The sequence below is a fragment of the Megascapheus bottae genome, unplaced genomic scaffold (genome assembly GCF_031878675.1).
Source record: "Megascapheus bottae isolate mThoBot1 unplaced genomic scaffold, mThoBot2.hap1 HAP1_SCAFFOLD_45, whole genome shotgun sequence".
Taxonomy (NCBI): Eukaryota; Metazoa; Chordata; class Mammalia; order Rodentia; family Geomyidae; genus Megascapheus; species Megascapheus bottae.
Genome location: NW_028327483.1, coordinates 1139085 through 1155171, shown reverse-complemented (window position 1 = coordinate 1155171; position 16087 = coordinate 1139085). Strand labels below are relative to the sequence as shown.

The window sequence follows — 16087 nt, the reverse complement described above, 5'->3', positions numbered from 1 at the left end:
CCTTCCTTCCTTCCTTCAGGGCCTTGAACGCAAGACTTGGAGCTCTCTCTTAGCTTTCTTTGCTCAAGGTAGCACTCTAGCTCTTCAACCACAGCTCTACTTCAATCTTTGTTCTTGCTGTAAACTGGAAGTAAGAGTCTCATGAATTTTTCCCCTGTTGGGTTGGTTTTAAACCACAATTCTCAGATCTCAGGTTCCTAAGTATGCCTTGGATTACAAGTATTATCTAATGACAAATTGCTTATTTCTTTTTAAACATATTTTGTTCTTTCAGGTGAGCCACCACCCAATTATGCAAGAGCATTACAGCATCCCAGCATTCCTCTTCTCTTGACTTATTGTATCCGTCTCACAAGGGCCATCTAAAACAACCTGCAGCATGTTGGAAGTCCCAAGGAACATTCTCAACGCCATGAGAAGCCCCGTAAGCTCTGCCTCAGATATACCCAGCCATCATCCCACTTCCACATGAGCATTTGTTTAGGAGAAATCTCCTGAGCACACCATCTTCTTTTCCTCCCCATTCAAACCTCATCTTTGGAGTCATTTCTCCCAGAGAAAGAGGAACATGACCCATGGTTCGACAGCAGCTCCAGCTTCATACTCTCAGCCACCAACACCCCCCTCTCGCCTGCCAGACACCTGAATTTAAGAACAATATTTTCACTACCCCTGAGTCTTATCAACATAGGCTATAATATGCAAATGTTTTAACTTGTACAGTGCACTAAATTTATTTTACTAAATGGAATAAACACATGGCATTAAGCTTCACAATCTTTGCACGTGACGTTTTAGTGGATAACAGATCCACCTGCATTTCTGTAGCCAACAGAAATCTTAGCTTTGAGATTTCAGAATTCCTGATATCCTAGTTTGGATGTGCTAACACTGCTTTCAATGGGGCATTTCAATCCCACCAACCCACAACAATTAATGTCGTCTTCCATTCACTAAACATCTCTAAGTCCAGTGGTGCTAGGAAAAAGACTGAAGTGCCAACTCCATGCTGGCTTGACCTAGGCCATCTTTAAACATGGAACAAGTGGGGCTCCTCTCTCCATGCCACCAGGGGTAAAACAATTGCCATTACCTTTTGTCTACTACCCCAGGAGGTCTTTTGGCTTGAGACAAAATTATGAAGACTATCTCTACCAGCAAAGATTTCAGTGAGATATGCCTACATGGATAAAGATAAAATCTCATAAAAGGTAAGGTTGGGCCAGTGCTGGAGCCTGAACTCAGGACTTTGGCACTGAGCATTTGTACTCAAGACTAGACCTCTACTACTTGAGCCCAAGCTCCATTTCCAGCTTTTTGTTTTGTTTTTTTTTGTTAGTAAGAATCTATCAGACTTTCCTATTCCAGGTGACTTGGAACCTCCATACTCAGATCTCAGCCTCCCGACCAGCCTGGAATAAAGTTGTAGGCCAGCCATGCCCCACATCTGAGGACTACTGCCAGCACATTTTTCCCAAAAATTGGAAGAGGAAGATAAGGGAGGGTTGGGCTTATCCCAGCCTGAATATAAAGGAGAACATCAGGGCCTGAACTTCATTCCCTGTTGTAGGCTGCTGGAGGAAAAGGAAGCAAATAGGCACAGGCTGACAGCACATGCCACAGAACAACTTGTGACCAAGACTTCTAGGGCAGACCTCAGAGTCGATGACAGAGGAGAAGCCACCCAATAACAGAGGCAGTGGTGACAGCTGAAACAGTGTTTGAGACTTTGCTCCAAATACACATGTCTCAATGAGAAAGATGAGATTTTGATGGAGGTGAGATTAAACATTATGTATTATGCAAGAAGCCAGACTATACAGGGTCTTTTATTATTCCATGTGAGATTTTAGATTTCCTCTTCTGTTTCTTTAAAGAATGACATTGGGATAGTGATGAGTATTGCATTGAATTTGTAGATAGCCCTTAGCAAGGTTGCCATTTTCACGATATTACTTCTTCCAATCCAGGAGCATAGGTTTATCAATTTTCTCAGTTCTGCTTTAATTTCCTTTTCCAGGGTTTTAAAGTTTTCATCCAAAAGGTCCTTTACATTCTTAGTTAATTCCTAGGTATTTTACTTTCTTTGCGGCTATTTCAAAATGAGTTGCTTTCCTGATTGTTGCATTGTTGCTCTCATTTGTTGGCATATAGGAAGGCACTTGACTTTTGAGGGTTAATTTTATACCCTGCTATTCCAAAAGTTTTGAATCAGCTAAAGCAGCTTGGGAATGGAGTCTATAGGGTTCTTTAAATACAGAACCTTGTCATCTGCAAAGAGGAAAAGTCTCAATTCCTCTTTCCCCTTTCCACCTCACTCCAGGTAGAATGGCCAAAATGAAGAAATCTAATAACAGATGCTGGAGGGAATGTGGCCAGGAGGGATCACTACTATACTGCTGGTGGGGAGTGCAAACTCATTCAACCACTATGGAAAGCACTATAGCAGTGACTCTAAAAGACTAAATATAGAGCTCCCCTATGATCCAGCAATTCCACTTCTTGGCTTTTACCCAATTATCCAGAAACAAGGACATATTAAATTCACTAGATCAACAATGTTCATCACAGCACTATTTACCATAGCAAAGATATGGAACCAACCCAGATGATCCTCAGTTGATGAACAGATCAAGATACGGTATTTATACACAATGGAATACTGTGCTTCTGTCAGAAAAATGACATCAACTCATTTGTAAGGAAATGGAAAGACTTAGAAAAAAAACATATTAAGTGAAGTAAGCCAGACTCAAAGGAACATAGGCTCAATGGTTTCCCTCATTTGCCATAACCAGTAGAAACCTTGGGTTCACCTAGCAGAAATTTACAATAGAACAAAACCCAGATACATAAGGCCATATAGAATGATGCTAAATGAAAGGACCTCCAGTATATAGAAATAAAAGCATTATAAGGTGTGATTGTTGTCCTTAATACACTATATTATCTCTCATCTCTTTTGCTGTCCCTTGGTTATCTCATATTTTTACAGTGTTTCACCTTGTTATCTGATATAATGTATATATGTGCTTTTGGTTATTTGAAATAGGATCGTGAAGGAGGGAAGACAAGATGAGGGATGAGGGTGGGGGAGGAAAATTGGGACCAAGATAAGAGAAAGGGTATCAATGTTTGTGAGGCAATGCACCTTCTGTCTTGTGAATATAACCCTTCTATTAATTACAATAAACATGTATGAAATAAAAGAAGCCAGATTATGCCCCCATGGAATCCTCAGATGAGGATGATGAATTTCAGTCTATTAAGAAAGCCAAAGAACACAAAGCAGTCAGAACAATAGGAGGAGTTATCTAGGGACACTCATCTGTGTTGCTTACAAAAATATCACTGAAGAGGAAGAAACTGGCTCAACATGGAAAAACAAAGGAAGCTGAAGTGGTAGGAAAATAGGAGATGTGTGGCGGATTGAATAAGAGAGCAGTGAAGAAGAGGAAATAGAAATGCATGGTTATGTTGTACAATTGCTCAGTATGTTCTGTACATTAGCTTAATATATTATGGTCCACAACCATCCAGGAGACTGTCCTCAAGACAAAGAAACATGCAATATGGCTTTGTATATGCAATCATTGTACAATGAAAACATGGAATATAATACTTGGATTTTTTTTGGCAATCCTGGAGCTTGAACTTAGGGCCTGAGCATTGTCCTTGGACTTTCTCAAGGCCAGAACTCTACCACTTAATCCACCACACCACTTTCAGCTTTTTCTATGTATGTCTTAGTAAGGAATCGAACCCAGGTAATTGTGCATGCTAGAAAGCACTCTACCACTACATTAAACTTTCAGACCACATCCCTTGGATTTCCATAATCATCTTCTAAATAGCTACTGTTCTGCATCTTTTCCATGTTAATAATTTTTTTTGGAGGGGGTCATGGAGCTTTGCCATGGCCTGGGCCCTGTCCCTGAGCATTTCAGCTCAAGGCTATCACCCTACCCTAGGCCTGGGGGCTGTCCTTGAGGTCTTCAGCTCAAGACACTACCTTGGAGCCAAGACCCCTTCCCGTTTTCTAGAGGTTAACTGCGGATGAGATTCTCAGATTCTTATGTACCTGGGCCGGCTTTGAACCTTGATCCTCAGATCTCAGCCTCCTGAATAGCTAGGATTACAGGTGTGACCCAACGTTACTGGCCATGCTTCTAATTTTTTCACTACTGTAAGTTTCACAAATCTATGTCTTAATTGTGCTTTGGTACAAAATTCTGAAGGGAGCTGGCTAAAGGAATAATTAGTGGTGGTAGAAAGATATTCATCCTCCTGTTAACTTCACCTCCAGAACAGTGAGAATACACAGGTTCTTCACTTACTGAACACCGGTGTTTAATTAAAACTCATTCAGCAGAACAAAAGAAAAGGCTAAGAGTCATTAAGTTACATGTGATTCATCATCAGTGAGTAATTAAATATAAAGAAAGCACTGAAGTCATTTTGGACTTACTCATCCAAAACCAAATACTTAAGAGTCTTGTCTTTACCCACCAAAAAAACCAGAAGCACACCTGTGTCTCAAGTGGCAAGCATTAGAATTGAGCAGAGATGCTTAAGGAGTGCTTATGCTCTAAGTTCAAGCTAAACGACTTGTGTACACAGATACACACATATACAGTATGTCCCCAAAAGTGTGTCCTTACATGTTTTCTGAATGTTTCATAAATAACTTGAGGCAAAAGTGATGAGAAACATTTTCCTATTGTGAAAATTTTGCAATAAACAGGGAGTAGTATCTTCCATCATACATTCCATTCAAAAATTGAATTTGAAACAGTAAGTCATTTGTATTTTAATGCATGGACCGCACACACAGCAGTCTTTAGGGGAGCAGTGGAGAAATTGATGCTCTCAGATCCTTGGCCTGAATTGTGACAGTCTTTCCCCATCCATCACTCCTCAGACCATCGTGGAGATTACCTTATTCCAGTCTCAATGAGCCAGAGCTCTTATTACTGAGTTAATAAAGTTAACTGTAGAGTCATTTCCATTATATCATGTAAGATTTCTTTGTAGAGTTTAGAAGTTAGTTTCCCTCTCCTTCTCACTCTCCCTCTCTCTCTGTAAAGTTCAATAGTTTCTCTGTCTCTCTCTCTCGTGACAATCCTCAGGCTTGAACTCAGGGCCTGAGCTTCTTTTGCTCAAGGTTAACACTCTACCACTTGAACCATAGTGCTGCTTCTGGCTTGCTATTTTTATGTAGTACTGAGGAATCTAACCCAGGCCTTCATCCTTGCTAGGTAAGCATTCTACCACTAAGCCACATAGTCAGCTCTTGGATTTCTGACAAAGGTTTTCCTTTATACTATTTATTTCTTCTGTGAGTGCTCTTAATGCTTGCTGAAGGTTGACTTCTGTTTTGAAGACTTCCCCTAATGCTTATGCAGAGATTCTATATACAGCTAAATGTTTTTCATTACTCAGAATTTCTCTCTTGTGTATGTTCTGAAATGTACTGAAGACTGACTTCTGATTAAAAGTCATTGCAAGGGCCGGGAGTTTGTCCTAGTGGTTAAAGTGCTTGCCTAGCATGCATGAAGACCCGGGTTTGATTCCTTGGTACCACATATAGAAAAAAAAGCTGGAAGTGGTGCTGAGGCTCACGTAGTAGAGCTCTAGCCTTGATAAAGTCCAAGGACAGTGCTCAGGCCCTGAGCTGAAGCCCAGGACTGGCAAAAAAAGTCATTGCACATTTGTTACATTCATTAGTTTTCTTTTCTTCTATGGGAATCAGGTTTGTGATGAACACAGAGGTATGCCTTTCACAGAGGTATGAATATTACATTTGTAATATTCATAAGGTTTTTCTCTCCTATGTGCATTCTGTACTTCGCCATGCCTTTGTGATGGACTTTTCACATTCCTTATATTCATACGGTTTCTATCCTGTGTGTGTGGTCTCATGCAAACTCAAGTATGACTTCTTGAAAACATTTCATTTTATTCATAGGCTTCTCTGCTGTGGGTGTTTAGTGATAAATCCTGAGTTGTACCTTCTGGGTTAAAGACTGAAAATTTGCTACATTCATTAAGGGCTTTACCTTGAGTTGGTGCTGTGATACAAGCTGAGTTTTCTTCTACAGACTAAAATGTCTTTCCCATTATTATACTGCTAAGGCTTCTCATGTGTGTGAACTCTCTTATGCTTCCTGAGTTGTGAAAATTGCGTGAAAGACTTTTACATTCATAAGGTTCCTCATGTGTGTATTCTGTTATGCCTCTCGAGATTTGACTTCCACCTGAAGGTCTTACCACATTTGTTGCACTCATAAGGTTTCTATCCTGTGTGTGTTCTCTGATGCAACTTGAGGGAAGACTTCCATCTGAAAGACTTTCCACATTGATTACATTCATAAGATTCCTCTCCTGTGTGCACTGTGTTATGCATGTCGAGGTTTATCTTCTGTGCGAAGGACTTTGCACATCTGTTACACTCATAAGGTTTTTCTCCTGTGTGTATTCTCTGATGAACATGGAGCCCTGCCTTCTGGTTAAAAGACTTTCCACATCTGCTACATTCATAAGGTTTCTCTCTTGTGTGTATTCTCTGATGAACATGGAGTGTTGACTTCCACTTGATGGTCTTTCCACACTTGTTGCACTCATATGGTTTCTCTCCTGTGTGTGTTCTCTGATGCAAATTGAGGGAAGACTTGTGTCTCAAACACGTTCCACATTGGTTACATTCATAAGGTTTCTCTCCTGTGTGCACTGTGGTATGCATGTCGAGGTTTCTATTCTGTGTGAAGGACTTTCCACATCTGTTACACACATAAGGTTTTTCTCCTGTGTGTATTCTCTGATGAACATGGAGCCCTGCCTTCTGGTTAAAAGATTTTCCACATTTGTTACACTCATAAGGTTTGTCTCTTGTGTGTATTCTCTGATGAACACGGAGTATTGACTTACACTTGTAGGTCTTTCCACATTTGTTGCACTCATATGGTTTCTCTCCTATGTGTGTTCTCTGATGCAAATTGAGGGAAGACTTGTGTCTCACACACTTTCCACATTGGCTACATTCATAAGGTTTCTCTCTTGTGTGAATTGTCCTAAGTTTGTTGAGGTCTGACTTGTGTGTGAAGGATTTTCCACATCTGTTACACGCATAAGGTTTTTCTCCTGTGTGTATTCTCTGTTGAACACGGAGTCCTGTCTTCCCGTTGAAAGACTTTCCACATTCACTACATTCATAAGGTTTCTCTCCTGTGTGTATTCTCTGATGAACTCGAAGGTGTACTTTCTGGGTGAAAGATTTTCCACATTTGTTACATTTATAAAGTTTCTCTTCTGTGAGAGTTCTCTGATGCCTGCTGAGAGCTGACTTCTGGGGAGAAATTTTATTACGTTTCTCATATTCATAAGGTTTCTCTTCACTTGGACATCGAGGTTGGAACATCAGGTCTGACTTCTCAGAAATGGAATTTTCACACTTGATGTACTCACCAGATATCTCAGGATATTTACTCTGATGTATTGTAAGGCGTATTTCATTACTGAAAGATTTCTCACATTCACTACATGTACGAGGATTCTCTCCTGTGTACATTTTCGCATGTTTAGTGATGGTCGGTGTTAAGTACAATATTTTTTGACACACAGTACATTCAGCATTTTTCCTCCTTCCCTGCAGAATTTCTTGGGCAGGGAGAATAGTATTATGATTCTTCAGGTCTTTTGGACTGTCACAATTGTGACTAAAATTCTCTGAATATCTGAGGAATTCTTCAACAACAGGAGATATACGAGACCTCGATGCAGCATGCATCTCCTCAGGCTCAGGAGTGAGAAGCATGTTCTGACACTTAATGAACTCCTCAGACCTCATCCCTAAGGTGTTCCCACTATTATTGATCAGCTCTGGCTTATGTGTGGAGCTCAACTTAAACACTGTTGCTAATCTCACGTTCTCCTCTACTTCGATACTACTTGCAACTGCTACTACATAAAGACATTCATGTGGATTTCCTGGCAGGTCTTAAACACATTCTCCATTACTTGGACATCTAAAGTGAGTCATAGAAAAAAAGACACAAAAATACATGAGATACAAATATTCCTTAATGTAAAGGTAAGCACTTTACTTTTCCATCTTAAGTGTTAGATATTTTACAATATAAAAGTGGAAATTAATTTGTGAGAAATATATGTGTTTCGAGGGAAGGAAGATGGCGCCGAGACAATAGGGACGCTGCTTAGCTTTCTCTGACAAAAAGAGAGAACCAGGGAGTCTCACGAGCCAACTTTCTAAAGAAATCCACGACAACAAACTCAAAAAGCAATGGAGAAGGACTCAAACCAGAAAAGAAATCCAGATAAAGCTCACATCCAACTTTCTCAAAGAATTCGGAACGCGAGGAACCCTCTCCCACCTCTCGCCCAAAGCCATGGAAAGCCGCGCCGGACCAAGCCGCAAAAAGCGGCTTCAGTGGGCGCGGGCTCAACGAGGGGAAAGTGGGGGCGGGCACCAGCTATAATCCACGAAAAGCAGCGGCAGTGGAGGGCACCAGGCTGGGAGCCCAACGGCTGCAGAAACCAGCACAGAACTGGGCCAGCGAACAGCGGAAGCAGCTGAACCCAGACGCGGAACCCGAACAGCAAGCAGCTGAACCCAGACACACAACACAGGCGGTGGCGGAGACCCGAGGGGAGTAAAAGGCTGCCCACCACCGTGGAGAACCCGCAGACGGACACAGAGGCCTGAGTAATACAACGCATTCCCAAACACATCGGGAAAGCGGGGCGGGTACCAAGCAATAGAACTTAACTCAGGGAAAGAAATGGCACCTAAACAGCATACCATCTAAGGACCACAAGAACTGTCAAGACACAGGCCCAAATAAAAGCTTTTAAAAATGGTAGGACCTAATAAATATCTCTCAATCCTAACTCTCAATATCAATGGACTCAACTCTCCAATTAAATGGCATAGGCTGTCTAGTTGGATCAAAAAGCAAGAGCCATCGTTCTGCTGTCTTCAAGAGACACATCTTACCCAAAAAACAAATATCTTTTGAAAGTGAGAGGTTGGAATAAACTCTATCAATCTAATGGCCCCCATAAAGAGGGTGGAGTTGCCATCCTCATATCAGATAAAATAGACTTCAAACCAAAATTAGTAAGAAAAGACAAAGAAGGGTACTACATACTATTAAAGGAATCTTTCCTCCAGGAAGACATAACGATCCTAAATATTTACACACCCAATACTGGAGCTCCAAACTTCATCACGCAAACTTTACTTGCACTGAAACCATACATAGATCGAAACACAGTGATTGTCGGTGACTTTAACACAACACTCTCACCTATGGACAGATCAACAAGGCAAAAACTCAACAGAGAAACCTTAGAACTGAACAGCTATATAGACCAACTAGATCTAACAGACATCTGCAGAATACTCCACCAAGCAACAACACAATATACGTTTTTCTCAGCAGCACATGGAATATTTTCCAAAATAGATCACATCTTAGGCCATAAAACAAACCTGGACAGATTCAGAAACACAGAAATTATTCCATGCACACTCTCAGACCACAAAGGCATCAAACTGGAACTGAACACACACCTCCACCAACGAAAACCCTGTAACTCATGGAGACTGAACAACACATTGTTGAACCACCAATGCGTCATTGAAGAGATCAGAACAGAAATCCAACAGTTTATGAAATATAACAGTAAGGAGCACACAAAATACCAACTCCTTTGTGACACAGCAAAGGCAGTACTCAGAGGAAAATTTATAGCGCTGAGTGCCTACAACAACAAGTTGGAAAAATTGCAAACCAACAAGTTAATGGCCCACCTTAAGCTCGTGGAAAAAGAGCAACAAACCAACCCTAATCGCAGTAGAAGAAAGCAAATAATTAAAATCAAAGCGGAATTAAATGATTTGGAATCCAAAAAAACTATAGAAAGAATCAACAAAACAAGGAGTTGGTTCTTTGAAAGAATTAACAAAATTGACAAGCCCTTAGCAAATCTTACCAAAAAAAGAAGAGAGCATATCAAAATAAACAAAATCACAGATGAAAATGGTAATATCACGACAGAAATTACCAAGATCCAGAATATCATGAGGGAATACTTCTCAAACCTTTATGCCAACAAATTTGAGAACCTAGATGAAATGGATGAATTCTTAGACAATATTAACATACCCACACTGAACCAAGAAGAACTAAGCCAACTCAACAGGCCTATTTCAAGCTCTGAAATAGAAATGGCAATTAGAGAACTTCCACCCAAGAAAAGCCCAGGGCCAGATGGATTCACAGCTGAATTCTATAAGATCTTCAAAGCAGAGCTCACACCAATACTCCTCAAGCTCTTCAATGAATTTGAAAATGAAGGTTCCTTACCAAACTCATTCTATGAAGCCAGTATAACCCTCATCCCCAAACCAGACAGAGATTCATCAAAGAAAGAGAACTATAGACCTATATATTTGATGAACATCGATGCAAAACTTCTCAACAAAATACTGGCCAACCGTCTACAACAACTCATCAAAAAAATTATACACTATGATCAAACTGGATTCATCACAGGGAGGCAAAGCTGGTTCAACATACGCAAATCAATTAATATAATTCAACACATCAACAGGAGCAAAGACAAAAATCACATGATTGTCTCAATAGACGCGGAAAAGGCATTTGACAAGATCCAACACCCCTTCATGTTAAAAGCTCTGGAGAAACTAGGAATCCATGGAACATTCTTTAATGTAATAAGGGCTGTGTATGAGAAACCTACTGCTAGTATTACATTTAATGGTGAAAATCTAAAGCCATTCCCTCTAAAATCAGGAACGAGAAAAGGATGCCCACTGTCTCCACTACTCTTTAACATAGTACTAGAATTCCTAGCCAGTGAAATAAGGCAAGAAGCAAGCATAAAGGGGATCCAAGTAGGGAAAGAGGAAATAAAACTATCCCTCTTTGCAGATGACATGATTCTGTATTTAAAGAATCCTATAGACTCTACTCCCAAGCTCCTTGAGCTGATTCAAAGCTTTGGAAGGGTAGCAGGCCATAAAATCAACCCTCAAAAATCAACTGCCTTCCTATATGCCAACAGTGAGAGGAACGAGGCAAGAATCAGGAAAGAAACTCCTTTCACAATACCCTCAAAGAAAATAAAGTACCTAGGAATTAGCTTAACTAAGAATGTAAAGGACCTTTTCGACGAAAACTTTAAAACCCTAAAAAAGGAAATTAAAGCAGAAGTAAGGAAATGGAAAAACCTCCCATGCTCCTGGATTGGAAGAATCAACATTGTGAAAATGACAACCTTGCCAAGAGCTATCTACAAATTCAATGCAATACCCATCAACATACCAATGTCATTCTTTAAAGAAATAGAAGAGGCAATCCAAAATTTCATATGGAATAATAAAAGACCCCGTATAGCAAAAACACTTCTTAGCAGAAAGAACAGCGCTGGAGGAATTCCAATTCCAAACTTTAGACACTATTACAGAGCTATAATCCTCAAAACAGCTTTGTACTGGCACAGGAACAGGCCTGAAGACCAATGGAATAGAACTGACGACCCAGATATTAAACCACAGACCTATGGCCACCTAATCTTTGACAAGGGAGCCAAAAAAATACAATGGAAGAAAGACAGCCTCTTCAACAAGTTGTGCTGGCAGAACTGGTTAAGCACCTGCAGAAAACTAAAGCTGGATCCTTCTTTGTCACCTTGCACTAGAATTAACTCCAAATGGATCAAAGACCTGGAGGTAAAAGCTGACACACTGAAAACTCTACAGGAAGGAATAGGAGATACACTAGGCCTCCTTGGCACAGGTCGAAACTTTCTTAATAAGGACCAAGAATCACAACAAATCAGAGAAAGGCTGGATAAGTGGGACTGCCTTAAACTGCAGAGCTTTTGTATGGCAAAGGACATAGCTAGTAAACTAATCAGGAAGCCTACAGAGTGGGAGAAGATCTTCACCAACCAAAAAACGGACAAAGGCCTCATATCTAAAATATATCAACAACTCAAAAAATTGAATCACTCCAAAACTAACCTCCAAAGTAACAACCATCACATTAAAAAATGGGCCAAAGACTTAAAGAGAGTCTTCTCTGAAGAAGAAACAAAAATGGCCTATAGACACATGAAGAAATGCTCAACATCTCTGGTCATAAAAGAAATGCAAATCAAAACAACTCTAAGATTCCACCTCACTCCAGCTAGAATGGCCAGGATTAGGAAAACGAGTGACAACAGATGCTGGAGGGGATGTCGCCAGGAGGGATCACTACTACACTGTTGGTGGGAGTGCAAACTCTTTCAACCACTATGGAAAGCAGTGTGGCAGTGCCTCAAAAGGCTAAACATAGAGCTCCCCTATGACCCAGCAATTCCACTACTTGGCATTTACCCAACCATCCAGAAACAAGGACATACTAAACCCACTAGCACAACAATGTTCATTGCAGCACTATTCACCATAGCAAAGATATGGAACCAACCTAGATGTCCCTCAGTTGATGAGTGGATCAACAAGTTGTGGTATTTGTACACAATGGAATTCTATGCTGCTGTCAGAAAGAATGACATCGCCCCATTTGTTAGGAAATGGAAAGACTTAGAAAAAATCATATTAAGTGAAGTAAGCCAGACTCAAAGGAACTTAGGCTCAATGGTTTCCCTCATTCGTCATAATCAGTAGAAACCTTGGGCTCTACTAGCAGAGATTTGCAATAGAGCAAAATCTTGATACATACGGACATATAATGTGAAGCTAATTAAAAGGAACTCCAGGATAGTGAAACAAAGCCATATAATGAATGATTGTTGTCCTTAATGTACTATGTTGTCTCTCATCTCCTTTGCTGTCCCTTGTTATCTCATATTGGTATAGTATCTCACTTTGTTATCTGATATATTGAATTTATTTGTATTTGGATATTTTAAATTTGATAGGGAAGGGGAGAAAACCAAGACGGGTGGGGGGTGTGGGGGGGGAGGGAAATGGGTACCAAGACATGTGAAAGGGTATCAGTGTATGTGAATTAACGCACCTTCTATCTGGCAAATATCATGTAACCCTTTTACTAATTACAATAAAAAAATCTAATAAAAAAAAGGAAAAAAATATATGTGTTTCTCCTAACATACTAAGAAAATGATATTTTACAATGACCAATCATATTTTTCTGTGTTTTAGTTTTGTTTTTATATCACAGGAAATATTTATTCATATTATGCAACTATGTATTGCAACAGTTTTAAGCTCAGTACTGTGTATAGTATACCTGCAGCTGTTTTTTGAAATACTGTTTTGTTTATACATTGGGAAATAGCTGCCTTTCTTTTATTTTTGTGAAATAATTTATGTATTGTGCTGCTTTGCTTATTTTAAACTTTCTTTTTTTTTCTTTTCCTTCTTTCTTTCTTTTTTTTTCTACTTCATAGGACTGGGCCCTGTCCCTGAACTCTTCAGCAGAAGGCCACTGCCCCTATCCTTGAGCTACAGACTCACTTCCTGTTTCCTTGAGGTTACCAAGAAATAAGAGTCTCAGGTCCTTTTGTGTCCAGGCTGGCTTTGAAACTTGATACTCAGATCCTTAGTGCCAGCTAGGATTATGTTACCGAGCTCCAATGCTGTTTTGCTTCTTCACCATTAAGTAGGGAAGAGGAATATTTTCTAGATCCAGAGGCCACAAGAGTGGTTTATATGTCCATTTGCCTTTGATCTAAGAAAGAATGGTTCTTGAGAGGAAGGACTTATACCTATATCCCTTCAGTTATACCTTCTCACTAAAGTCTCAATTAAGGTATTTGTGGGAATTTTGAAATTTATTTCTTTCCATTTGAATTCTCATCAACATTCTTTTTCTGACACTCCTATCCCTCAGAACCATGGAAGACCAGAAAATCTCCAGCTCATTGTCTAGTTAATTATCTTCTCTAGACTAAAACTTCATTTTTTTCCCTTCCAGTCCTGGGCTTGAGCTTAGGACCTGATCACTGTCCTTGGGTTTTCTCAAGGCTAGAACCCTACCAATTAATTCACTACTACTGGCTTTTTCTGTGTATGTGGTACCCAGTAATTGAACCCTTGTCTTTGTGTATGCAAGGCAAGCACTCTACCACTGGGCTCAACTCCTGGCTGGAAAGATATTGTTCTGAATAACAGTCTCTGCCTGCCAGGGGAAAGCCATTAAACTAAGAGAGAATAAAGCCCTGACTTATTCCTGGTTTCCTCAATCCTTTATAGTCTTAGTTTCAAAGAAAATGAAATCTCATTTCTACATGTCCTTCCTTCTTTCTGTCTTGTTTTGTAGTCATGGGACTTGAATTCGTGAGCTGGATATTGTCCCTGAGCTCTTCAGATAAAGGCTACTGCCCTACTTCTTTATCCTCACCCCACTTCCCATTATCTACTGGCTCATTGGAGAGAAGAGTCTAAGGGCCTTTTTGATCAGTCTGGCTTTGAACCTTGATGCTCAGATCTCAGCCTCCTAAGTAGCTAGGATTAAAGGTGTGAGCCATCGGCTCCGAATTTCTCATTTTATTTTGCTTCACAGTGATTTCAACAGAGAAATCTACCTTCGACTCTGCTGCCACATATAATTCATTATATCACCATATGATGCTTGCTGCCGGGAGCTTAGCCTAGCATGCACAAAGACCTGGTTCAGTTCCATGGTACCACATACAAAGAAAAAAGCCAGAAGTGGTTCTATGGATGAAGTGTTAGATATCTAGCCTTTGGAAATCCCAAGGACAGTGCTCAGGCCCTGAGCCCAAGCACTGGACTGGAAAAAAAATGATTCTTGATTCATTCACAAAGAATTACCTAGGTTCCACACACGACTTAGGGTAACAAAGAACATTATTACTCAGTATATCACAACATGAACTTACCAATGGGGTTCAGACTCCACATCAATATGAAGATGTATGATCTCACCTGTGATATTCTTGTCAGAGGAATTTACTATCCATGGTTCTGCACCTTGCTCTAACTTGACAATCAGTACAGGTTTGGGAACACAGGGCCCTGTAAATTAGAAACAGTGGAAAATTATTGCTTATGCTGTGTCATCATTGCTGTAAGATCACAGATATCCCACTCACAAGGTAGCTATTAAATCTTTTTTCTCATTTCTCACTGTCTCCATGGTTGACTTTTCCCCAGTTCTGGATTCATTCTGTATGGCATACACTTATCCGTCTTGCTCATGGCTAGAAAAATACCAGTTTGTGTTCCAGCTCCACTAACATACATGGGTTTTCATGCATGCTGGGAAAGCACTCAACCACAGGCCAAACTTTCGGCCCTCCACTAACATTTTTGAGGGGTTAATTGGAGTTATAGAGTTTCATGGGAACTTTTCTGCCATTGCTGGCTTCAAATTAGAATGCTCAGATTTCTTCCTCCTGAGTGTTTTAAGATTACAGGCATGAAACATTGCACCTAGTGTCAGGTTTCCATTATAAACTCATTGTTTAGTGATTTGTAGATCTTATTTCCAATAATGATATATATATATATATTCTATTCTGGATTGTTTATCCACTTACAATTACTGCGTAAGTTTGGAATGTCATCTCCATTAGTGGGAACATCATTTAGAACTTTTGTGAAAGTGCTGATTAGTTATCCTGAAGAATGAGAACAAAATAATCTTAGGTTTACTTTAGAAAGAAATGATACTGCTCAGGGACTGGAATCTTACATTTAAATAGCATTGAAAGTTTGATAATTATTCACGTATCTCCAGAATACCAAGGCACTTGACCTTGCAAGTTAATTTGACTTTTGCTCACCTAATCACACGAGATTGCTGTAGGTCTCCAGCATTACATCTCTGTACAGGATCCTGTGAGCATTGTCCAGATCCTGCCACTCCTCCCAGCTGAAATCCACAGCTACATCATCAAAAGACACCAGCTTCTGTAATGGCACATGCCCATCAAGTAATTAGTCCTGAGTTATAGGCACTCCATGTCTGTAATTTTATTCTTCTACATGAATGCTTTAGATTTAAAAAAATATTGACCTGAAGAGCTTAGGGATGGTGCCTAGGCC

The 16087-nt window shown here is 40.1% G+C and overlaps 1 protein-coding gene across 1 annotated transcript in view; it reads right to left on the bottom strand.

The window, feature by feature from the left end:
- The window catches only part of LOC150039740 (uncharacterized), a 34870-nt gene that overhangs the window by 1806 nt on the left and 16977 nt on the right, over positions 1–16087 (bottom strand). The window contains 2 exon segments of the mRNA XM_090327604.1: positions 6201–6217; positions 6219–7426. Of these exon segments, the coding sequence (XP_090183730.1) occupies positions 6201–6217; positions 6219–7426 (1225 nt within the window).